This window comes from Naegleria fowleri (genome assembly GCF_008403515.1).
Source record: "Naegleria fowleri strain ATCC 30894 chromosome Unknown tig6, whole genome shotgun sequence".
Lineage (NCBI taxonomy): Eukaryota > Heterolobosea > Eutetramitea > Acrasida > Naegleriidae > Naegleria > Naegleria fowleri.
The window spans coordinates 841,543-867,325 of NW_025407938.1; the positions used below are offsets into that span (position 1 = coordinate 841,543).

At 36.8% G+C, this 25,783-nt stretch overlaps 8 protein-coding genes across 8 annotated transcripts; 4 read left to right on the plus strand and 4 right to left on the minus strand.

The window, feature by feature from the left end:
- Nucleotides 1–2,011: 2,011 nt before the first annotated feature.
- On the plus strand, nt 2,012–5,807 carry FDP41_010643 (uncharacterized protein; the record flags this gene model as incomplete). The annotated part of the gene is made up of 2 exons (XM_044700964.1): nt 2,012–2,689; nt 2,892–5,807. The coding sequence occupies 2 exons, from the start codon at nt 2,012–2,014 to the stop codon at nt 5,805–5,807; spliced, it is 3,594 nt and encodes a 1,197-aa protein (XP_044568291.1).
- Nucleotides 5,808–6,250: 443 nt separating this feature from the next.
- Nucleotides 6,251–8,994, plus strand: FDP41_010644 (uncharacterized protein; the record flags this gene model as incomplete). Its single annotated transcript, XM_044700965.1, has 2 exons — nt 6,251–8,239; nt 8,377–8,994. 2 exons carry the CDS (start codon nt 6,251–6,253, stop codon nt 8,992–8,994), a joined length of 2,607 nt encoding a protein of 868 aa, XP_044568292.1.
- Nucleotides 8,995–9,135: 141 nt separating this feature from the next.
- Nucleotides 9,136–11,639, minus strand: FDP41_010645 (uncharacterized protein; the record flags this gene model as incomplete). Its single annotated transcript, XM_044700966.1, has 5 exons — nt 9,136–9,378; nt 9,449–9,774; nt 9,932–10,469; nt 10,592–10,917; nt 11,189–11,639. 5 exons carry the CDS (start codon nt 11,637–11,639, stop codon nt 9,136–9,138), a joined length of 1,884 nt encoding a protein of 627 aa, XP_044568293.1.
- Nucleotides 11,640–11,907: 268 nt separating this feature from the next.
- On the minus strand, nt 11,908–13,278 carry FDP41_010646 (uncharacterized protein; the record flags this gene model as incomplete). The annotated part of the gene is made up of 1 exon (XM_044700967.1): nt 11,908–13,278. The coding sequence occupies one exon, from the start codon at nt 13,276–13,278 to the stop codon at nt 11,908–11,910; it is 1,371 nt and encodes a 456-aa protein (XP_044568294.1).
- Nucleotides 13,279–14,180: 902 nt separating this feature from the next.
- Nucleotides 14,181–16,262, plus strand: FDP41_010647 (uncharacterized protein; the record flags this gene model as incomplete). The annotated part of the gene is made up of 1 exon (XM_044700968.1): nt 14,181–16,262. One exon carries the CDS (start codon nt 14,181–14,183, stop codon nt 16,260–16,262), a length of 2,082 nt encoding a protein of 693 aa, XP_044568295.1.
- Nucleotides 16,263–16,804: 542 nt separating this feature from the next.
- On the plus strand, nt 16,805–20,761 carry FDP41_010648 (uncharacterized protein; the record flags this gene model as incomplete). The annotated part of the gene is made up of 1 exon (XM_044700969.1): nt 16,805–20,761. One exon carries the CDS (start codon nt 16,805–16,807, stop codon nt 20,759–20,761), a length of 3,957 nt encoding a protein of 1,318 aa, XP_044568296.1.
- A 146-nt stretch (nt 20,762–20,907) lies between these two features.
- Nucleotides 20,908–22,998, minus strand: FDP41_010649 (uncharacterized protein; the record flags this gene model as incomplete). Its single annotated transcript, XM_044700970.1, has 1 exon — nt 20,908–22,998. One exon carries the CDS (start codon nt 22,996–22,998, stop codon nt 20,908–20,910), a length of 2,091 nt encoding a protein of 696 aa, XP_044568297.1.
- Nucleotides 22,999–23,377: 379 nt separating this feature from the next.
- Nucleotides 23,378–25,643, minus strand: FDP41_010650 (uncharacterized protein; the record flags this gene model as incomplete). Its single annotated transcript, XM_044700972.1, has 2 exons — nt 23,378–24,813; nt 24,872–25,643. The coding sequence occupies 2 exons, from the start codon at nt 25,641–25,643 to the stop codon at nt 23,378–23,380; spliced, it is 2,208 nt and encodes a 735-aa protein (XP_044568298.1).
- Nucleotides 25,644–25,783: the final 140 nt, after the last annotated feature.

Sequence of the window (25,783 nt, forward strand, 5' to 3'; positions counted from 1 at the left end):
AGGACAACAATTTGACGTTTGACATGTTCATGACTGAAATTGGCGAGACCAACCAAATAGAACTTGATCTTCTTCTTCGAATGTGAATGGTCACGGAAATAATCCAATGCAACCATGGTTTTCAAGGAATCCACAAAAAATCAAACACACACTCTAACTCATCATGGCAGCTATTATACATCCTCACAAGCATCATATCCCAGTAAAAAGAAGGTACAACAAGAAAAAGCCTTCCCCTCCGGCTGCATATAAACACATTGACATTCGAATAATGTTTCAAAGAGCTCGGACGCCCCACTTCCAATCGTTTGTTTCAACCACCCGAATCCCAAAAATCACAACTTGAATCCATCAATAGGGAGGATTCAAAAATCGAACACCCTTCTTGTTACGAAAAGCTTGAGGTTCATTCATTCAATGACACACATGATAGCATGAGCATCCGTCTGTCAGACTTTAAAGAAGAATCCTTCTCCCCCGAACGAAAAAACTACATGGATAAGGTGTTAAAAGCAATAGAAGGCAAGAGTGAACCTCTTCCCCCTGCTGTTACTGATTTAGCCCAAAGGTTTTTCCTCGTGATGAGACAATGGCAACCTTTGTTGGAAGAAGATAAAGTCAAGTATTTCAGAAAAACGAACAAAGAATGTCCTTTATGTGGTTACCATGGTGTTTGTATGTATTTCACTATTCAGAATAGACACAATCAGAACACACATCAAGCAGCCTCCCATTGTTTTACTCAGTTCGAATTGATAGGATGTTCAGATTCCAAACTAGAAATCGAAAAGTTTGTGGAAGAGCAACGAAAAGAAAGAAAAGCCAAAAAACCAACAGCTTTCATGTATATATAACTCATGTGAATAATAGGTATCCTAGTCTTGGGAAACAGAAGTGCTTTGAAATAAAATAGGAATTATATCCAATAGTTACAATTTGAATATCCCTTTATTGTGCACAATAATTGTTGGGTGGTGGTTATATAAAATCACACATTTGTCACGTCCACAAACCAAGAACAATCAATTAAACAACCATTTGGCTAAATTTAATTCTTCTTTGACGAGTTGACGTTAAAAAATGTTCTTTATATATTTTTCTTTCCCATGTTCTTGTGGAAACTACTCCTGAACTGTTCTCGTTGGTGCATCCAATAGTACAACAAGACAAGGACATTCAAAAAAAAGTAGTAGATCGTAATCCTTACTTTTTTGAACTTGCTTCAGAAGAAATTAGAAAACGATCTTGATTTCATTGTTGATTATATTAAGAGAAATAGGACATTCAAAATATGCATCCATTTGCATTTTAAGCGACACCAATTCCATGATTCAATTGTTACCTCTATTGTTAAACATGTCAGATGTGAAGGGAAACTTGAATTACTTTCCTTCCCAGGTTTTTTCGGATTTTTAATTCATGTCTCACTTGATTAAGACCTGTATTAGTTATGTCTGATTTTTGTCACCGTTTTGTTAAGGATGACTTTTTGTTGCAATTATATTTGAAAGCATTTCCAGAACACCATTTGAGGGACTGCAGTGAAAAACTAAGCACATTCTGGCAGTTAATACCTAACAACTTGGTACAGAATTCTTTTTTCATTGAAAAGATTTCTGTACATCCACAATTAGTTATTTCATCCCCATTTAGAGACGACAGGGAAGTTTGTGAGGTTGTTATTAAGGCAGATCCAAAATATGTCATCTTTTGTGCAACACATGTTGTGTTCTGCAAGTGAGATGTACTGTTGGTCGCACCGTTGAAATCTTGAAAGATTACAACTGTTAGGGACAGAAGGAGTTTGCATGTATTTTTTTCCAGGAACTTGACATGGTAGTGAACAGCAATTGATTGTCAATATTTTGTACACTCATGACACTAAGGTATCAAAATCACAGTCTGAAATTCAGAGAATCGATCATCCCTGTGAGTGATTTCGTATATTTCATTTTGAGACAAAAAGATGAACAATCGCTTTTGCTCCGAGTCCAACGCTATTTAAAAAAATATGCCTTTGACTCTCTCGCTCAACTCGAGTTGTACCGTCTTCACGGTAACCGATGAGAGTTATGGTTGTTTTGATTTTCAGCCTCTCTCGACAACCTCTACGACCAATGCCATATCGAACAACAACATTAGTCATGGCACCACATCAAGTAGCGCAGCAACAACAACAAACACGAATCAAGGAGGAGGATCATCCTCTCCGCTTCTTGTACAGACAGCATCATCGCCATCCCATTTTTCATCTGACATTTTGAATTATATAGACATCATTCAAGTGTTACCATCCATCTCTTCCAGTCGAACGTTACTCAAAGAAGTTCAACATGTTGCAAATTCGTTTGGAGAACAAGCTTGTTTTCAATATGTTCAAAAACAACAACAAGTAGTGATGCAATCGATAACAACCAGTGGTGGATCATCTTCATTGTCAGGCAATTCGGAAATATCGCCAACAACACCAACGTCCCTCTTTTCATCATTGTTTAGTAGTACATCAGAGACAAGTTTCAGTGAAATGGTTAGTGGCAAGACAGGTAATCAATTAATGTCATTGGCGTACAAAAAGTATCGAGCGGAGACCAATGCCATGCTTGTCAAAGATCGAGTGACCAATGAATTACTAGTAATGAAACCAATTTTGTTCTTGAATGAAGAGGATTTTGAGAGGAAGAGCAAAATGGTAAGTGATCACCGAATGGCCTTTTAACATGGAATATCAACCAATGAACACCTTGCTGAATGTCAACAATACTTGATTCAATCAATATTAACATTTTCACTTGTGTTATGAAAATTGACATGATGATGACCATTCATCAATGAAATACGTTCTTACTTGTACACATTCATGTCACAACTCAATCACTTCCATGGAATGACAGTTTGAAAAATTGAAAGCAATTGCATTAACATCCTACAATGTCGTTACTCCTCATCGATTTTACAGATACTTCAACACACCCATGTCCTCCGACGATGACTTCTCGTTGCTCATTCCACAAGCACTAAACTCTCCAAATGGATCTGAATTCATGTCACCAAGTACATTTCTGTCACAACGAAAGAAGCGTGTTGTCGGTTCACTAGCATTCATGACCACCGAATATGTCAAGAATGGAGACTTGTTTCATCTCTTGAGAAAATACAATAATTGTGGAAAAAGATTTTCAGTGATGGACATTTTCAATTTCATCATTCAAGTGTGTTCCACATTGAGTTGCATGAAAGTGAAACAAACATTGACGAGCATGCCCAAAGATGCTGCTCGCTCCAATGAGAGAATTTCTGTTGCTACTAGTTCCGATATTGAAGGATATGTGGATGAGATTTTATCGGTACATGGAAAATTAACAGCTCACAATATTCTTGTGGAATTTGAACCGACTGGACTTTACAAATTTTTTCTTCATAATTTTTCCTTCATGCGTAATACATTATTGAATAAGCAGAGGTATACACTTCCTGTCATTGATGACGATAAGGAGAATGAACAACTGTTGTTGGACTCTCAAAATGAATTACTACTCTTTCCTTCACCTCCAGAATTAATGGGCAATCCTGAAGTGAACTTTTTGAAGGACTATGACGATTGTTGGTGTTTGGGAGTATTAATGTATCAATTACTCACTGGAAAACCCATTTGTTTCGATGATCAAGAGCAGAGAGAAATTTTAAAATCTAAAGCTGTACGCACACTCAACATGACGACCGTGAAAGAAGAATTGGAGAATTATCTGAAAGAGGGACTTTTTGCGGTGGAGCACGAATCCACTTGTTCCAATCCCACTCCAGTCTCCAAAAAGAGAAAGAAACAACTCGAAGAAGAATTGTATGATGACGCTAAGGCACTGGTAGATTTAACACTAGGTTTACTATCGTATTTACCTGAAGAGAGATTCACACCTCTCCAAATTTTACAACATGAGACCACATTGAAATACATGAAGATTATTCATAGTGTTCAAGAGGAAAAAGGAATAGAATTTTGTGAACAAGTTGGCCATGACATTACCACGATTGAATCTCAAAAACAAAATTCACAAAATTCTGCTCTCTATCCCTTTCTAAGTCAAAAAGATTTCATTTCACTTCAGTTTTTCCATGCTTATCACAAGGAAAAAGGCATTGAAGAGAAATGGGACAAGTCCTTCTTTCGACAGGAACGTATTGGCCAAGAGGAAAATATTATTCAACTTCTGGAATTATCTTTCAATAACTCGATACGGACATTTATTTTTGCCTTCATTCGAAATTTACATTTAAATGTGTTGCAAGACTTTAGGAAGGAAGTCAATCTTCCAACCGATTACAAAATGTTGAAAATTGTATTTTTGAACTTGCTTTCACTTCAAGCAAAGAAGAAATCCAATGTCACCTTTAAACATGTACGATCATTTATTGGCCAAGCATTACCACTGATACCTGAGATGCTTTTATTGATTGTTCTTTTGGAATCGATTGAGTTGTTACTGGAAAGTGATTACGAATATTATAGCACCCATCCATTCGAGTACAATAAGGGACAACTCTTCCATCAAATTCAAAAGATTGAAACAGAAATTAAATCGCTCGTGTCCAAGCATGAAATTGAAAGCTCACAATTCCGAATTGCCACACGATTGTCGAAAAAGGAGACCGAAGTCAGATACTTTATTGAACGGTTCACACTCCCGTTGGCACAAAAGTTAATTGATGGTCTGAAAAAATCAGATCCTCAAACTTCATCAGGTAGTAATTCGAACGGCAAAGGAAATATCGTACTTTCATTGTTGAGATACATTGTCTGTAATTGTTTCCAGAAGGAGCACAAGTGGGTTCTCGTTGGAAATGAAGGGAAAATGGAAGGTAAATTATTTGGATTTGAAGACATTTTCTCGAATAAGAAGAAGAGAAGTAGATGCTCGTTGAATTTCACCTACTCACGCGATTATGTGAATGCAGAAGGAAATATTCAACTGCAACTTGCCTTTTCTAAACATGGCGATAAGGAAGTGCTCTTCTCAGATCGTCTCGAAAAGGTGAATGATAAGTGTAAAATTCAGAAACGTATTTTTGTGGTGAGTGACTTGGCCGTGTACAATATTGATCCTTCCAATTTCAAGATTAAGCGACGAGTGGAAATTTCTGAAATTGAGAGCATTTATGTGAGCACCTACACGGACGGATATTTTGTACTCAAAGTTCCAAATTCGTATGATTTTCTGTATAGTGCATGGAGAAGGACCGAACTCATTGTGGCCATTCAAAAAGTGAGCAATATTCCAGTGCATGTTTCTAATCGATTTCCTTTCAATCCAGCGAAGGGAGACAATCGACAGGTCGTTTTTGTTGAGGACTCTAAAACACCAAAATCAAATGTGAAACTTGTGAAAAAAGAATACATTGTGACCGTGAGACCTCCCGAAGTAGATCCCATTAATATCGAGTCGGTTCATGCATTGGTTACCTTGGGAAAATCAAGTGAACAGAAAGAAATTGTTTTAGACCCGTATGATGTGACAACTCTGAAACTACCACCTACTGCTTCCTACAAAATTCGTTTCAAATTCTATGTGAATACTTCTTTGAATTGCTTTTTAGATGAATTTATCAAGGCAGACAACGAAACCGTATTCCAACTGGTATTGGGTCAATTCGAAAAGAGTGAAGATCCCATTGTACTCATTACTGACAAACGAACTGTGAGTGATTACTTTGCTCTGAAAACAAAGAAAACACAAGTGACTTTGAAAATCATGGATACTGAACGACAAGCCATTCATTCTCAACAATTTCAAATCGAGTATGACATGCAGTAGAATATAGTAAATGAAGAATTTTAAAAAATATTTTTGGTCATTGGCACTCGCTTTCAGACTGGCTCACAACATCTCTTGGAGTGCTTTATCATCACACACACACTCTTTCTCTCTCTCTCTCTCTCACGATAGTACACATATATTCACCATCATCATCATCATCATCATCACTAGGGAGTGAACCTCTTTTGTCTCTGTTTTATTGATACATGAGGTTGCTATTGTTGTGAGAACTTAACTTGAGATCGGATTCATATAATTAATTATATCAGAGTGCACGCACGACAATCATCATCACTATTACCAGTAACATCCAGAGAATCATCATCAATACGGGTTGTGCTCCAAACACATTGTACCATAAATTGAAAGAATTGAATTCAACCATCATTTAACCACACAAAACATTCTCTTGATTGCAACCACCTTCATCAACTCGCATCATGAGTGTAGCGAATGAAATAATTTCAAACGACAAACACAGGTCTGAATCTGTATCTTCCCACACCTCGGGGTTCATCCCACCTCCTCCACTCCCAATTCAAGCAGTAACAGTTTCTTCTAGAAGCTTTTCCGTGAAGTGTCTTCAGGACTTTCTCAAAACAGAAGGAAAAGAAATTGAACAAGAAACGAATAGAGATGTAGAAGCTTTAACCGAGCTGAAGAAAAAGCTGGTCCTTGAGGCTAAACAAAATTGGGTGATTGAGCAACAAGTTGAAATTCTTGGAAATAAGATTAGACTTTTAATTAAGAACCATGTTCAAGCTGAGGATATGAAAAATCTCTTGGACTCCTCCTTTGAAAAGGTCAAGATGAAAACTCGAGACGACACCCAAGCATTTAGGGACGAAGCAATTCAAATTTATCAAAAGATGTTTTATATATTTCGAAAGGATCCAAAATACCTTGCAATTTTGACACGTTTGGTGCGAGGAAAGGAGGTTGATACATTTCTGCAGACAGTTGTTTTTACTTTATTCGGAGATCAGTTTGATGAACGAGAAGAGCATTTGCTTTTAATTCTGTTTGAGAGGGTTCTTGCCAAAGAGTATCAAACTTGTCCCTATATTGGCGAATTTATGAGATCAAATACTGCCTTTACGAAAATGTTGGGAACCATGCTTCGCAGAACCATGTACCACAAATTTCTAGTGAAGGTCCTGAAAGAACCAATAGAAACCGTTATTAACGACAAGACACTGAATTTGGAGATTAACTCTCACAAGATTTATCACACTCTAGTGCAGAAAGCAAAACAAGAGGGAAAACCATGGGATGGGCCATTGAATGCCACTGAAGACGAGGCAGAGAATGATCCGAGAGTCATTGAGGTCATTAGGCCCAGAGTTCAGAAAATTATTGATGCAGTGGAGTCGTTTTTGACACGAATATTTGCATCTGTAGATGAAACACCTTATGGTGTCCGATTCATGTGTAAAAGAATTCTTCAATTTGGAAAAGAGACCTACAGGAATGCGTCCGAGGCAGAAATCTATTCACTTGTTGGAGGTTTAATATTTTTGAGATGGGTGAATCCAGCCATTACAACCTGTGACAATAACCAAACCAATATTATTGATGACAAATTGACAACTAATCAAAGAAAGAGTCTTACCATGATTTGTAAAGTCATTCAAAATCTAAGCAATGGTGTCCCTTTTGGATCAAAGGAAAAGTACATGATACCTCTCAATGTAATTATAGAAAAATATACTGCTCAAATGCATCAATATATGAAGAAATTATGTGAAATTGATGAGATTGCCGACAAGTTAGAAATTGGAGAAATATTTGAACTATCTGGAGATGTTGGATCAATTAACATTTCTCATAACGAGGTTGCACTGATTCATCGTCTTTGCTATGAAAACATTGATACATTAACAGCTCCAGTTTACAATAATTCCTGTGGTAGTGGTAATCAAGAAAAGAAAGCAGTTGCCTCTGTTGGAGCAACTAGTTCCTCAGGTTGTTCCTCCGATGCGTCAAACTCAAATCGCATAACTACAGAAGGACTACCCCGAACAGAATTTGATGAGTTATTGTACAAATTTTTACAACAGTTGAACAAGTTTGGCCCTCCTCCAGATTTTCTCTCACCCAAAGCCAATTACTACTTTAACTTGAAGCTTAAGAATCCATCACAAATCATTGAAAAAGAAGAGGGACTTGTACCCAGTACTGTAAAGAAACAAGTGAAGGATTTACTGAGCACAATTCTGAGAGACCTTCCATCCTTACCACAAGATGAAATTCAATATACCATCAACGACGTGCTAGTAGCAGGAGAGACACTTTGTAATGAGCGACAAAATTGGGAGTTTGCAAAAAGAATTAAGACAGCCTTAGAACAACTTGACACTTTGCAGCAACAAATTACAGACGAAGAACGAAAAGAATTCGACTCGATACTCATTCGAGAAATTTATGAGGTATGTGTTAAAAACGTTGTCAGAAGTTTTTTTGACATCAATCTTGTTATAATGATGAATTTAAATTTGCCACTATGATACAATTTTGCAACTATAATCGTGAAACTGTGTTGAAACAATATTTACCAACTACACAGGAATTGGACACTAAAAGGCTCATGAGAAAAACCTTAAAGAAAAAGCTTCAAGTACTGACTTCTGTTCTTAGTGATGTGAATGAGAAAAGAGAAGCCCTCAAAAATCAGCTCGACATGTACAATACCTACTTTACAAATACTCTCTCAAAGACATTTAAACCCAGTGACCCTTCATCAAACGACGGTAGACAGGTTGGACCTTTCACCTTTAAATTTAGTGAGCTTGAAAAGAAGGGAGTTATTGCCAATAGTACGCTAGCATCGCCCATCAAAAAGCTTGTCAAGATTCAAATTTCTTCCACCAAGCCAGGTATATTTGTGGTTGTGGTGAATGCTACAGGAGCTGTAGCCATAAAATCGGAGCTTGATCTTAATGAGCTTCTCGAGAAGCAAGCCAATGAGGAGAATTTCCTTGACTTTGATAGTGTGACTCTAAATATTCCAATGTTGATTCATTTGTTGAACAAGTTATTCGTTTTGGGAGATTCTAAACAAAAATCGAAAATTTTGCGAAAACCAAGATCAAGCTCCGCACCAGCATCACCCTCTTCATCCACCTTGTCACCATCGAATAGTTTCGAGGCTGGCAGTTCAGTAGGTGATTCAAAAAGTAAATAAAGTCTGTTTTTAAATAATAATAACACCAAATACACCAATGTTTTTCGATGACACAACGATAATGCAGATATTGCTACCTGTAGTAAGGTTTATTGATGACTCAAAAAAAGGAATTCTCGGTTAGTCTGTGACTCACACTGTTCAGAGGGATGATCTTGGTGAAGAAATGTTGTTGTCATCCACTACGGCATCGACCACTTCGTCATCAGATGGATTGACCTTTTCTTTCTTGGGTCTAAACAACAAGAGCAACACCACATAACAAATTGAAGCAATCACGCAAACAATAAAGATGAGGTAAAATATAGAAGTGGGCCCAATATGTTCAAAGCTCAACGTCATGCCCACAGGGACCACCAATTCTCCAATACAACCTCCCAGTACCTTAAAATCATTCAAGTATATGTTCAATATTTTCATGCACAACAACAACAACAAGTCTACTAGTACTTACCATAATTGAGGTCATAAAACCAGAAACCTCAAACTTCATTGTACTACTTGGTAAGCTAATGGTAATTGGATACATGCTTGCAAAGCCAAATCCTAAAATGATTGCACACACCCACAAGCAAACCATACTGTAAGGAAATATTAATAGAGGAATAATTCCTGCAAAACATGCAATAATGTCAACAATGAGCAGAGTTGTATCACTGAAAACTGCTGAAAGGAACACTCCTGCAAATCTTGTAATAGTAAATGAGAGCCAAAAACCTGAATTCAATAGAAATGACTCTGACGCTGTTGCAATCTTGGTCTTGTCAATGAATTTCACAACTTCAAATAAAATAATAAATAATTATTTGAAAATAAATGAGATGAAATAATATTTGAAATATTATTTTGTGTGTGTAAATAACAAAATAATTCAAAAGTGAATGTGTAAAATAATGGAAAATTCAAAAGATGATGAAATGTTCAACATAAAACCTACCGAGAGAACCAAAACCAATTTCAGCACCCACATAATTCAGTAAGGCAAATCCAGTCAAGACACACACGACAATCTTCTGCCATAAGGTCGGTTTTATCAATGTCTCTTGGGAATTTTCTTCTTCTTCATCTTCATCTTCTAAGGATGTTGAAGATTGAGCGACTTCATGATGTGCCACAGAGGAAATACTAGTGATCTCACGGTTTGGTTTTGGGCTTTCCTCCAATTCAATATCATGAAAGACGTCACCAATGGTGGAAACTTTTTCTTCATCGAAACTTTTAGCAACTTCTTCAACCACTTGATGACTCGCCGTGGTTTCATCCACCACTTGTTGAGGTGGATGTTTTAATGCCATAAAGCAAAAGATTGCAATTGGTATGACTCCACTCAAAGTAACAATAGATCCAATGAAGTGAGAAAGAGCAAGTGGGTTGTTAATGGGATGTTCTGTTTGTTGTTGTTGTTGCTCATTGTCACCATTGAATGATTGAGCCGTGGGGTAACTATCGAACACTATTTTTACAATAATTGGACACTAGAACGTGCCAACACAAATATTCACCAATAATTAATATTATTATTGTACATAATATTCAACATGCAATAAAAGAGATGTGAACAAAATGAAAAATTTCAACAAAATCATCAAAAACATACAATAAAAGCCCCAATTCCAAAACATGCATGTAAAAATTGCAAAAATGTGGACACTAATCGATGATTACCCCAAATCCAAATGATTAGCACGTTTGAGGTGAGATCGACGCAACCAAGGCCAAGCCCCACCACAAAGTAAGTCAACGCTACAGGAATAAATGATGTAAGAAACGGTATCGTTGCAAAAGCTCCTGCCACTAAAAACAATCCTATTAGCAGAATGATTTGATTTAAAACTGTTTTCACAGTGTTTGATTGAACTTTGCTTTTCAAATAGTCTAAAACCCAACCACCAATTAAACTTGTTAAAATGTATCCAACTCCTCCTGTTTGATAGATACCGAAATGTCACCACCAAATGCAACCAGGTGACAAACATTCATGAATTTTGTGTTTTTTTGCAAATATGAAGTCAACACAATGCATTTCAAAAATAGTAAATATTCCATCATCGAGTATCATCATCAGTTCCACACGTGGTAGCAATAATACCATAATATGAATAATGTTGTATTCACAAAATCGAGTCATCCATTATCATCATCATATTTTCAAAAAGTTGTTCAATATTCAAAAATTATATTTTGAATCACATACTTAGTGTAAATAATAAACCCATCTTTCCTTCGGTTGCTTTCAATTTATCCTGCAACGATGGTAACGTTGGTCCAAGCATTGCTAAACCCATTCCCAACGGTATAAATCCATAACAAATCAAAACACTCTCCCAAAACTTCCTCGACTTGCATAAATTCAATAAAGATCGTCCTCTTCGTTTCCACGTTTCCTTTCTTAAATTACTTTTAAATTGTTCCTTTCGTTGATTCTTCCATTCATTGAGAGAAAATTTCAAATTAAGGCTTGTTTGAGAGAAGGCTTTTTGAAGAGGTGAAGGTGGAATTGGTGATGAAAGAGGTTTTCTAAATTCAGCTGCAACTGGATGAATTTCAAGAGGATCTATTGAATTTGGATCATGTTCCGAATGATAGGGATGATTTCCACCGCGTGTTGTTGTATTTGAATCGGAAGTTGAAGCTATATTCAACATTCTCATGCAATAAGTTGATGAACAAAAAGTCTGATGATGATTATGATCAATTATTGGAAAGCGAATTAAATATATATTATATGGGTGATGATGCTATCGTTTGTAATATTGCTGATGCGAAGGGAGAGTGTGTGTGTGTGTGTGCACTTTTGTTATTGTTCAAAGATTTTTTAGTATCAACAATTCGAATTTAGAAATTTAATTTCGGAGTTGGTGGTGCAATTGGATGCAATTCCGGGAATGCAACATTGTAATACTAGTGCTAGTACTAAGAAAGCAATCCACCCTCAATGAAAGAATTCACCGTGTCAATGATGGTCTTTTCTGCTGAAATAAATTCCATAAAGCTCTCATGATTAATATTGTTGTGTGGAATGGAAGACAATTCTTGTGGTGTGTGTTGAACCGAATGGACAGAATGAGCTTGAATTGAAAAAGCTCGCAAAAACTTGGCATTGGAAAAATTCAACATCTTGTAGAGACCCTCCTCTTCATCCATTTTGTCCTTAATCTGGAGTGGAGGTTTCACAGAAAGATTTGGAAAATGTTCACAAATGATTCGACTCATTCGTACCCATTGACACTTTTCACTCACCAAAACAAATCGATTCGAATGGATATTTGGTTGAGTGAGAGCAAGGCGATGAGCCCGAGCGACATCTCTCACGTCAACAATACTCATGCCGTCAGCCTTTGTGGTTTTTCCAAGAACATCGTCATGAGGGTACATTTTGGATTTCATAATGTGATTGTAGAGAAGCTTACAACTGAAATTTAAATTCACTTCGGCATTGTCATGTTCACATGGTGATGTTTCGGTGCCATCCAGTGACGAGCAATTCGATGAGGAGTGTTGTGCCGAGTGGGCATTCGTGGAATTATTATTGAATCCTTGCTTCTTGAGATATTTCAGATGAAGAGGAGGTCCCAATATCAACACTGGATTTAAGCTTACCAGTTCCACTCCACTTTTTGTAGATGTTTCAATTGTATTTTCATCATGTTCATTCAAATGTTGTTCCGTTTCATCCGATGACATGAGTTCTCGATGCCATTTCCAAGCTTCTTTTTCAGCCATAGTTTTACTGAACGCAAATGGGTTATTGGTAATTGTCGATTTTTCATTCCAATCCGTCTCATCATATACTTTTCCAAAAACTCTTTCCGCAAATCCAATCAATGCTCCTGTACTTGATGTTACAATCACACGTTTGATTTGTTTGCGATACTTTTTCACAGAATTTAAAACATTTTTGGTTCCATTCACTGCTGGAATGAATAACTTTTCATGAGCATCTTGAGCCGACTCGGGAGTGGGTGTCAAATAAAACGGACAAGCCGCATGAATGACATAGTGTGATTGAGAAATGGCTTCATCAAAGGATCCCTCTTCCAACAAATCTGCCTTCAATAATTTCAAATTTTCTCGTGTGGCATTCGGTAATTGAAACAAGAAGTGAAACTTTTTCGTAAGGTTCGGATCGGTGGAGTCGGGATCACAACGGATGGTGCCAATGACTCTGTAACTTTCCACCAATAACTCTCTCACGATATGAGAGCCTAGGTATCCATTGGCACCCGTTACGCAAACAACAGAAGTTTCCTGGCCGATAGTTGTAGAGGTGATAGAGGTGGTCATGATCAATGTTATCCCGTGCAATTATATATATTCGTATGTAAAATTCAATAAATTCCAAACAGCTCTCTCTCTATAGCATTTATGAGCAAAGATCACACGTGCATCGAATATTCGGGTGTGTGCAATCTTGTTCATAATTTTTTGACTCCGATGATGAAACAACTCGATACCCGTATGTCAAAAGATTCGGAATTTATTGAGAGAATCTTTTAATTTTTTTTGATTTTGATTTCAATTACCTGATAATTTCACAAACTTTGAGTATGGATGGCAGGTAATGGCTGGTTACTCAAACACTAAAAACAACAGCACAATGCTGTAAATGCTCTCAAGTATTGGATTCCATGGGGTCTCTCGGGATCTCTTTTAATTCATCAAGATAATAGGCTATTTTGTTCAGTAGTAAAATATTATTATTTTTAAACAAATCCTGGTTGCCATCTGGTGAAAGTGTCAGGTAAATGTAAATACAAAATGTGTAAAAAGTGTTGCGATAAGTGTAATGTTGATTGTATTTATCATATCAAGCAAGGGAAGAGTAAACCTATTGCTGGCACTTCATCCGAGAAGCAAATGCAGTCGTTCATCACAGCAAATAAAAACCGCTGAATCATTTGAGGCTTTTTTTTTGAATATTTTATTGTGATTTTGTTGTTTGCTGGTTTGTGTGACCTGGAGCCGCACAACAAGACATACAAAAATCGAGAACGATTGTAAAACGTGCCTCTTGACGGAACTTGAAGGAAACAAGATTCCTGTTCAAAATTGAAATTCACTCACGAAAACGAAGTAGGCTGTCTCAAATCTCTCTCTCACACTGAATGAATTGAGATCATTGATTCAATATACTTTCAAAAAATTGCTCAGACTGAATCAGCTCCAATTTCCGAAATAGGATCATCATGCCAGAAACTCCCTCGGCCAATTCTCAGCATGATACTAAATTCTTAAAACACATTGGTATTCTCTATCATTCAGAAAAGATCAAGCAAATTGCTTGCCGAATGATTGAGAAATTACGCGAATTGGATCTCTCTCAAGTCCATCCAATCATTACATCGGATGATGATTCATCCATTCTCATTCACCAAGAAGAAGAAGAATTGAATAGAATGTTAGGAGCCTTGTATGGACTCTCATGGGGAGATGTTTGTGGTTGTCCTGTCGAAGGATGGCACTCTCAAGAAGAAATTGAAAGGCTCTTTGGAGATCCACACGAATTGAATTTATTCGATTTTGGGAAATTAGTGGAGAGAGATGAGAATGGCCATTATCGATTGCAGAATGTGTTTCAAGAAGGAGAAGAACCAACATGTTACAAGTTTCCAAGTGATGAATTGATTCAAATCAAATCTCAAACATTGGACCAAGAATCAAATGTTAAAAAGTATAAGAGAAAAAAGTCTCCTTTTGAAATGTTTTTAGGAAAGTGTCGATTTCCGGGTATTCATAGTGATGATACTCAACAAGGAATGGCCCTTATCAACTCCATTATTCAATACTCTGAGTTGAATGAAAACGAGAAATACTTTGGAGATTTTTGGAAGGAATGGCTCGTCAAAGGTTTTGAATGTGTTTCGAGTTGCAATTTTCCAGTCCATAAAGATCAACGTGAAATGATTGGTCAAGGAGTTCAAGCCTTCAGAGATTATGGAGCGAATAGTTCGAGAGCTTTCACGAACATGAAGAAAAAAGTTCCCTTCAATGAAGCAGGAAGTAATTCGAGTGGAATTGGAGGAATCATGAGAGGAGGAGTTGCTACTGCTTGTTTTGCTCTCTTTTCACATTTGAATGACGATTCATTCGTTCTGGAAAAACTTGAAAAGTTTGCATGTGAACAAAATTTATGCACTCATGCCACTATTGAAGCGGCTGCTACATGTTTTGCCACCTCGTTGTGTGCTTACAAATTCATGCAACTTGGTTCGGAGAGAGCTGTTGAATGGTTGTTGAATCATTTGGTTGAAAAGGTCAAACAAGTTGAGGATCGATGGTGGAATGAACGTGCTGTCATTACATTCGAAAAAGCAGAAGAGGAAGAAGAGGCAGAAACGACCGAAGAAGGTGCAAGTTCAGAAAGTATGACCACCACCACCGCCACACACGACAACCAATCCAAGCAAAAAATCAAGAAGGTTGTCCCATCTAAACAGAAAAAAAAGAAATCCTCACAACATAATCATGAAACGAGAGCACCAGAAAATGAATTGAAATGGAAAATCTACAAATCTCTTCCCTCGCACAATGCTGCCTCTGAGTGCTTGGAAGTATTGTTGAATATTATTAAGAGTTTGAGAGGAACCGAGAAAGAAGAAAGCATGCTTTTCGAGTTGAGAGAACAAATTAGTGAACTCGCAAGGAAATACAAACCAGAAAAGAAGAACATGAGAGCCCATGTTAATCAAGGTTTCTGTTTACTTGCTGGAATGCACGCCATTTGTTGTAGTTTAATTCCTGAAAACCCTGAAATTATTTACTATTGCCATAAGAAAAATCCACAAACAGATCCATCACCACAACACAATGATAGCGTATCACAGAATGATGTCATGAGACAATTTCCTAATCTTGTTTTGAGATCTATTATCACGTTGGGTTATGACACAGACACCATTGGAGCCATTGCTGGATATTTATTGGGTGCACGATTTGGAATGAGATGGATTCCAGTTCAACTCTTGTTTGATTATGAGCGAATTCGAGATGAGTATGCAACGAGATTGGTGAAAATTTACAAAATGAAGAGAAACATTGCATTGAAGAATACAAGTGACGAAGGCAATGATGATGCAACAAGCATAAGTGTAGAACCTTTGGAAGATTATCTTGCACATGAACAATTCAACACCTTGATTGGAGAATTTTATCAACATGGAATTGTGGATCGTTTTATACCTTTTGTTGTCACAGATCAAAACAAACACATTTACGGAAACAGCACCAGTCGAGTTTCTCTTCATTCATTAGAAAATAAGATTCAGTAGTATTCAATTTGTTTTCTAAACATTAAACTGTACTCTCGAATCCTTGCCCAAGTCAGTATCATTTTAATCACCTTAGAAGACCAAATGGGTAACAAGGAACATCAACCATCAACTGTCAATTTTTTAGTCGGGCTGTAACAGTTAAAAAAAACTCTCTTCTGATCAGTTTTGCCGAATCTACTAGCAGCGGTTCGATTTGCGGTTCACGATTCGATTCTGCAACAACAACAACAAGAACAACATCATCCTTGTAACATACCTGTCTCCACACCATCACCACCATTTTTGTAATCGATTGAAGTTTGCTGTGGTGTCAGAATAGTTTTGCAATTTCTATCGATCGTAATCATATTTTAATAATATCATAATAATAATAATAACAATTTCATCCCGTCCGTCATTAACCATATATATTAAACTTTTAATTGTTCCTCTCCTCATCATCATCATCGCCATCTCCTCCTCCTTTTGAATTAAATTTAATCCTCACCGTCATCTCTACCCTTTTTTAAATTAAATACCCTCCTGTGATAATAATCCTCATGTCATCCAAAGAAGAAGAACGAAAACGTAAAGAAGAAGAAAAAGAACGACTCAAACGAGAAAAGGAAGAAGAACGAAAACGAAAGGAAGAAGAAAAGAAAAGACGCGAAGAAGAAAAAGAAGAAGAAAAACGTCTCAAACGTGAAGAAAAGAAAAAATTAGAAGAAAAAAAGAAACTCGAAAAGGAACAAAAGAAGAAGAAACGAGATGTCCATTCGAGTTCTTCAACTTCATTGGATCCACTTTCAAATCCGAATGCTTCTTCTTCGTCACTCACTCCTGCCATGTCAATTAGTGATTCCTCGGAAAATCTTGGAGGACTCTCTGAAAGTGAATTGAATGAAAATATTGAGAAAATGTTGACATCGATTGGTGCCAAAGATGATGTGAAAATGGCAGTTCGTTCTCATCCACTTGCCACGAAATATGTCATGTGGAAAAGTTGGAAAGAAAATGAAGCTGCTCAATCGGGTGAAGGTGCCATTGCTGAGATTGAGAAAATTTTGGACAAGTTGAAGAAACGAGGTGATCGTGAAACCTTGCAAGATATTTTGGTGAAATTACGTAATTCATCCTTGGCTTGGGTGGATAGTTTTATCGATTGTGGAGGAATTAAGGTGATTAATGAAACATTGGCATCCACCAATTTGTTAAATAAGACCAAAAATATGGATGATAATACTGTGCAATGGTTGTGTTTGAATTGTTTTCGAGCAATTTTGAATACTGAAAAAGGTTTATCCTCTATCACAAGTGACAGGTCCATTTTCTTTAACATGGCTCTCTTGTTGGATTCCGACCGAATTGACGTTCGAATTCAAACATTGTTTATTTTTGCAAGTTTGTGTTCCGATGAGAGTGTTAAGGAGGGATACAAAATTATTCTTTCCTCTCTAGATCATTTCAAACTCATTCGAAGAGAGAAACAAATGTATGAATTTCTCGTCAACAGTATTCAAAACGAAGCATTCACAGATGTGGAATATTTAACACATATCATGTTCTTGTTTAATGCATTGTTTACCTCAGCCGATTTAACAGATACAATCACATTGGCCAATCAATTGAATAGTCTCAAAGCCATTGACATTATTCGTCAACAAACACAGGGACATCAAATCGACGATGAAGGTTTTCAAGTGCAATATGACATGTTTGTTGAAGAAATGGAAAGTGTTCTCAAAAAGAATATTGTTCAAATCGACATGAATGATCCATTCCAAATTACAGAGAGATTGAAACTGAAAATTCAAGGAACACAATCCATGGAAAGTTTCCTTCGAGTATTGAGACATTTACTCATTTTCACAGATGTCTATTCAGACAAGTTCACACTCGAAGAAATTATTGAATTGTGGAAACAAGTGGAACTTGCAGTCGAGCGTCTCGTTCATGAGAAACAATCAGTGGTGGATGGATTTCATGATCAAGACCAACAACAACCCACAACACCTGTCTCCAGTCAACCACATTTATTGAGTCCATTATTGAAAAAGATGAAATATGGAAAATCAACCAATAAGGACTTGACAACGAATTTGAACACTTCGGTCGATGTGGAATCAGTCACCGATGACAATTCTCAAATTTCATCCATCGCTGAGGAAGCACTTTTGAAAAAATTACAAGCTCAAGAAGAAACCATTCAACGATTACAAGCCGAGTTGAAAGAAAAAGAACTTTCTTCGTCAACAGCAGAATCCACCAATGTCATTTCCATTCAATTGGAAAAGGAAAAATCTCAAAAGGAAATTGAACGTCTTCATGATAAAATCAAGACGATCGAATCAGAGAATCAAACCTATCAACGAATGATTTCCGTTTTGGAAGAATCTAAAAAAAAGCTTAAAGAAAAACTCAAAAAACTCGAACAACAATCAACGACGAGTCCTGTGAATACCTTTTCCACCGATGAATTCTTGAGATTGAAAGAAAAAGCTCAACAATTTGAACAATCCATATCACAATTGACCAAAGAAAATGAAACTCTCAAGAAACAACTTGTCACACAACCAACCACCACCACCTCGAGTGACCACATGATCCCTCCACCACCACCTATGCCAGTATCATATACAGGTTCATTCACGAGTACTAGTACTACTGGATTCATTCCTCCTCCACCTCCACCAGGAAGCATGGATGGTCATGTTCCTCCACCTCCTCCTGGAAGCATGGACAATGCCGGTGACAATAACATTAGTACAACTGGATTCATTCCTCCTCCACCTCCTGGAATGGGTGGAAGTGTACCTCCTCCTCCGCCAGGAATGGGTTTGGTTCCTCCACCACCTCCTGGAATGGACAATGGTGGCAATATTCCTCCACCTCCACCTCCTGGTATGGGTGGTGTTCCTCCACCACCTCCAGGAATGGGCTCTGGAACTCCACCACCTCCTCCACCTGGAATGAATGGAATGCCTCCTCCTCCTCCACCTGGTGGGTTCAAACCCATGGGTGTTCCAGGAGTTCCTACGGCCATTCAACTTCCAAAACTTCCTGAATTTAAAGCAAAATCAAAACTTCGTGCATTCCATTTTGAAGCAGTTCCAAATAAGAGTGTCTCAGAAACTATTTTTTGTAAATTACAACTGGTGGACCAAACCCATACCATTTTACGTGATTTAGATACGAATGAATTTGAAGATGCTTTTGGAATCAAGTCAACAACTACGAATGGTGGTGCTACAGGAGCAGTTGCTGAAACTAAAAAGGAAAAGATTACATTGATAGATCCCAAACGATCACATAATATTAGTTTACAATTGGGTTCTCTTCGTGGAATTCCATATCCCAAGTTGAAACAAGCAATTATTGAAATGGATGAAAAAGTTGTGACACCAAGTAATATTGGAACGATCAAACAAATTGTTCCAACTGAAGAAGAATCACAAACTTGTGTCGACTATGAAGGGGATCGAGATGATTTACAAGTGACTGATTTATTCTTTATTGAAATGCATGGTGTTCCAAGAATGGTTGAACGATGTGAATCATGGGAATTCAAAATGAAATTTGATGAAATTGTTGGCGGTGTCGAACCAACGATCAAAACGGTTCGAAAAGCGTGTAAAGAATTGCAAGATTGTGACAAGTTCCACAAAATTCTTGCCATCATTCTCACACTAGGAAATTATTTGAATTCTAGTAATAAGAAAGTTTCATATGCTTTCAAGATGAAATCACTTGCTAAATTGAGTGATACCAAAGCTGCTAATGGAAAATCATCACTATTGACCTATCTTGTGAAATTTGTTCAAGAAAAATATCCAGATTTGGAATCATTCAGTGAAGGTCTAGCCAATGTAAATGCTGCCACACGTGTCGTGATTGGATCCATTCAAGATGATATCAAACAAACCAATCAATCTATTGAAAAGTTGAAAAATCAAGTAGAAAAGAGTTTAGCTGACACCATTCCAGGTGATCGATTTTCACATGTCATGGGTCAATTTTTAAATTATGCAGCTGAAAAAATCAAAAAGATTGAGAATGAATATAATGACATGATGAATGATTTGAAGAATACTGGAGTTTTATTTAATGAACCAGAAAGTGACATGCAGAAAGAACCTGACAAGTTCTTCCAACAAATCGATCAATTTGTGAAATCCTTCAATGACACAAAGGAAAAACTCCGAAAAGAAAAGGAAGCCGAAGAAAAGAAGAAGAAACTTGTTGCCTCCAAGCAACAAGCGTCAACCATCAACACGAACGTGAACAAATCAGGTTTGGGACGATCTCCCTCTCTTTCCAAAACTCCTGTTTCACCAGGTGGTGTCTCTTCACCAAGTGACGATAGTGGTGGTCGTGGTGGATTCGACAAGAAGGGAGCTCTATTCTTGAAAAATGCAGAACTCTTGAGAAAACGAAAGAATACCAAACTTTCAATGGGAGGTGAATTTGATCCATTGAGCCCTCAATCTTCTTCCTCTCCTTCGAATGACAACAAATAATAGAGAACTTTAAAAAATCATTTATGCAAATTTTGATTTGTTACTCACAGGGAGCCTCCATGAAACCAGTGAGAATTTACATTCATGGTCTCAAAGATTTAGAAGATGGCGAAGTGAAATATAAATAAATCTTTTTGTAAATCTCCTTAATCCAAGATCATGCCATCCAATCGTAAAATGTTCACCACAATGTTGATCGCTGAGAGAAGGATTTGTTTTTTCACATTCCAAGCTTCCAACGGGAGCTGTGAAAATTCCTCATCCCGCGACAGCGAACTGTCTTGAAAAAGCTCATCCAACTTTTTCTTTGGAATTTCCTTAATTAGGCATGCTACATCGTCACCACCAGCAGTGGCAGGTGTCTGAATATACTTGAAAGTGGCTGTTGTCTTGTTGCATTCCATCCCACACAAGGTTCCAGTACTTGACAAATCTTTCAGTAACATGTGTATTTGTTGTTGTGAAAATGAAATGAGTTGTTGAGAAGGAATCATATTCCTCAGCAATTGTTTGGGAATGCTCAATAAAGCACATGAAAATAATTGTAAAGTTTCTGAGGGATGATGAAAGTGTTGTGACAATAGAACATTTCTGTCAGAATTATCATGTCGATAGTTTTCCAAGAGTTTCGAAAATTGTGTTTCAAAACATCCTCCACCAATCACACATTGGAAAAGAAGGGTGTCTTTTGAGTCAATTGGTGTCTTGGAATGATTTTTGATAATTGAAATTAAATGATGGATGCACTTATTCATCTGATATTCTAATTGTTCTAAAATGTCATGGTTTAACGATTTAAGGATCAAGGTAGAGTAAGAATTTCGAACGCTTGAGGAGCTTTCTTCCTTCTCTTCTTTCGAACGAGAATTGAATTCAATAATCAAATCACAGCATTGTCCTCCTCTTTTAAAATTCATTTTCACATTATTAATACAAGATCCATAGGAATAATTGTCATTGAACTCTTCTTCCTGTAGATTTGTGATAATTCCATTAATATCACTCAAATCCATGAAATGATACAAGATGGAGAGTGATGATGTATTGATTCCTCCATCCAAACGCGTCTGGATGAAGGATGAACTTGTGGGTGGAGCATCTTCCATTTCATACTGAAAAACTAGAATATTTCTCTGGTTGAGAATCTGAATAAATTTCCGTAAATGAGGATAGTGAGAAAGATCGAGGGGTGATCCTTTTCTGGTGTTATTACTTTTGACGACTAACAAGAGAATGTGACAGTCCAACTTGGAAGCAAATTTGGTCATTTCATGAGAGAATTGTGTTGACATGTTGTTCATGTGTTCTTCCCAGCAAGCAAAACTCATTATACAAAACTTGTTAATCATTGACAAGTTTGGTTTGGATTGGAATGTAATATTTATATTCATCAAGTTTTCCAAAATGATGGTATTGCTCAGTAAACGACTTTCCTCTAATTTTCCAATTTGCTTAATAATTCTCAGGTTATATTGTGAGAGAGTTTCAAATTGAGTAAAATTATTGGTTGCCAAATGGATCCAGTTCAATACAAGATTACTAAGAATTGGATTGTTATTCAACTGATTCGATATTAAACTCTTGAATATAATTTTCAACAATTCTGTTTGATTTTTCTTGTTGGAATAGATAGGAATGCACAATTCTTCATGCACTCGAGAAATATCATGAGTATTATTATTGTCATTATTATTATTAGTATTGTTATTATTACTGTTGTTGTGATTATTCGCATTATTGTTATTATTATGATTAATCATACTAGTATGATTCAAAAAGTATTCTCCAAAACTGTACAAATCCGAACACAAATGATGAACGTGTTGAAATTTTGAAGAATATTCATTCATGATCAAATCCAACAATTCATAGGAAAGAATAATACATGATATGGTTCCGTCCATATATTCAGTACAAGCATTTTGAAATAATGAAACTAAATATTTCATAATTGGAGTATTAATTTTCATAAATTCCAACAATTGATTTCCGTTTTTAGTAATGAGTTGATTCTGATTTGGATCTACTATTAATTTGAATTGTCCACAAGGACCCAAACATGAGGCTACCAAGCTATATAATTTATACAATTCGGAATGAATGCTTTTCCAACAATGATTCGTTTCTTGTCGATGAAATGAAGAAAAGAAGGCAGATGGAGAGGCTACAACCATTGCTTCCGATGAGAGAAATTTCAAAGCGCCACCACCAGTCGAAGAGTTTGTATTTGCATTCATTTTTTTTTTGAAATCATGATCTTTTCCTAATTATTATATATATTATTATTAAATATTTGCAAATAATAATACTCATAATTATTATATAATTATTATATAATAAATGTGTTTATGTGGAATGTAACTAGTGCCACATTAATCAATATATGACAATAGAATCGATTGAAAAAGTTTCAGCTGTTCTGCAATAATGGTGGGTAAGCCAACAACAACTCATTCACAGTTTTGCAAAATCCATGAAATGCATTTCCACCCAGAAAATTCCAACAAATTGCATTCGAGATGAAATCAAATTCCGAGATGAAATACCATGAATGAAATAGGTAATTGTTGATCATCACCAAATTTCTCTTAAATCACAATTCTCTCTTTTTTCATCTTAGATAACAAGTTCCATATTTTCCAATCGTTTTCGAGCCATTTCAAATCCCAATGTGGCTGATTTTTCATAATAATTAAATGCTTGTGAATGATCTACTCCCACAAGATGTCCCTTTTCATGAATTTTTCCTAACAAATAGAATACAAGAGGTAATGATGAGGATGATGATGAATTTGCTCTTTTCAATAATTGATTGAACTTGGAATAGGCATATTGCAAATATTTGAGTCGTCCAGCAATTTTCACAACCTTATAACAACTCTCCAAAAACTCATCGTGACTGCTCATACAAGCACGCAAGTACCAATCGAGAGCTGTGAAATCAGAAGAATGCTCTACTAGACGTCTCTCATGCAGCTTTCCAATTTCATACATGGATCTTGTGTGATTGGGGTTTAACGAAAGAGCTTGTGTGAAATAGTGGACGGCTTTTGAAATGTCTTTTGTAATATTCTTGCTAGTACCCCCTTTCACATACAGTTGTCCAATTGTGAGTGCTGAATCCGCATTTCCTTTTTCTGCTGATAATTTTAAATAATTGAAAGCACGTTCCACATCCACAGGGACACCTCTCCCATGGAGGTATATGTTTCCTAAATTTTGCAAGGCAATAGTGTCACCATTCTCAGCTGCCTTAGAATACCATTGAATGGCTTTTTCAACATTTCTCTCGACTTTACACGAACCCGTGTCATAATTGAAACCTAATTTACATTGTGCAGCAGCACTTTGTTTTTCAGCAGCCAATTCAAAATATTTGAGCGCTCGTTCATTGTCAATTTTTTCATTCAATAAACCATGTTCATAGATATTACCAAGTTCAAAGAGGGCTTCCAAATGATTGTTTTCTGCTGCTTTTTTCAAGTGTTCAAGTGCTGCTTGAGGTGAGAGAGGCAAGTCCAACATTTGCAAGGCAAGTCGACCCAATGCAAAATCAGCCTCTGTGTAACCCAAACGAGCACTACGCAAGTAATAACTGACAGCAAGTGGCAGGGAGACAGGAGTACCCTTTCCAAGCTCGTACATGAGTCCAATTTTGAACTGAATCTCTGCATTCGAAGAGTCAGCTATTTTGTAAAACTCCAATGCCTTACTTTCATCGATGGGAATGTCAACTTCCTCGAGGCCATGTTCATAGACTCGTGCCATGAATAGAGCAGCTTCGGGACGAGAAAAGGCACATTTTTCATAGTATTCACATGCTTTTTTCAAGTCTCTCGGTATGCCAATACCATGTTCATACATTCTGGCCACTCGTAACGCAAAATCTGGACTATGAAAGACATTGGCTCCACTCAAATAAGAATAGAATGCTCGAGTGTTGTTTTTCGGAGTGCCCTTTCCAGTCTCATACATGTATCCGACGTATTCGAGAGCTTTGCCATCACCACTCTCTGCAGCCATGGAATAATATTTGAAGGCCCTTTCGTAATCTTTTTTTCATGAAATATGAACCTTCGTAAAATACAGAGGCTACTGCTTTAAGGGCACTGGGAGTGCCACGAGAAATGTGTCGAGCTAAATAGGTCAGTTCTGTATGTCGTCTCTCGATGGACTCGTAATTTCGATCCACTGTGAATGGATCCTTCATATTGAAATATTTAACGTGTGAAAACTTTTTCTGCAGTGTTCTTAATTGTTCATCTCGATGCGATACAATGGCTCTCTGTTCAGCAAAATTAAAATAGTTGAGCATTGGAAAACACCCATCGCGCGTGTCACAGAGCCAATGTACTTGTTCAATGGAATATCCACAAATGATGAATGCCAATAGTTGTAACTTGTCAAATTTTCCTTCACATAACTGTTTGACAAACGCTCGATTGGTTTGACCTCCAATGATCGTCAATGAGGTTGCATCACAATGAAAGGTTGAAATTAATTGTTCATATTTACACGAAACAAGTGTGATGGATTTCCAAAGAAGACTCAATCCAAATTTCATCTCATCCAAACTCAAATTCTCATCAAATAACAACAAATCTCTCTTGGAAGCATGTAATCCGACTACAAATCTCCAAAATTGACTCGTACAAGCTACTCGCAATAAGTCTTTATCATTCAAATAACTCAAAATGTGAGCTTCGACAACATCTGTTGAAAGTAAACAATTTGAAATAAATATTCCGTAATGGTGATGATCATTGTCATCATTTTTGGTCGTTAGTTTTGGTTTTTGATTTGGTGAATGATGATGTTCCTCATGATCAAAGGTTTCTTCGTCATGATCATCGGAACGGAAGGATCTTTTATGAATGCTCATTTTTTTTTTATCACTGTCCATGCGTTTATTTGTTCGAAAATTCAAACGTTATTCATGGCTGTGTGTGCAATTAGTACAGTTAAAGGTGGTTCATGTCATCAAAGTTAGTGTAATTATTGTTGTAAATTTCAATTATTGTT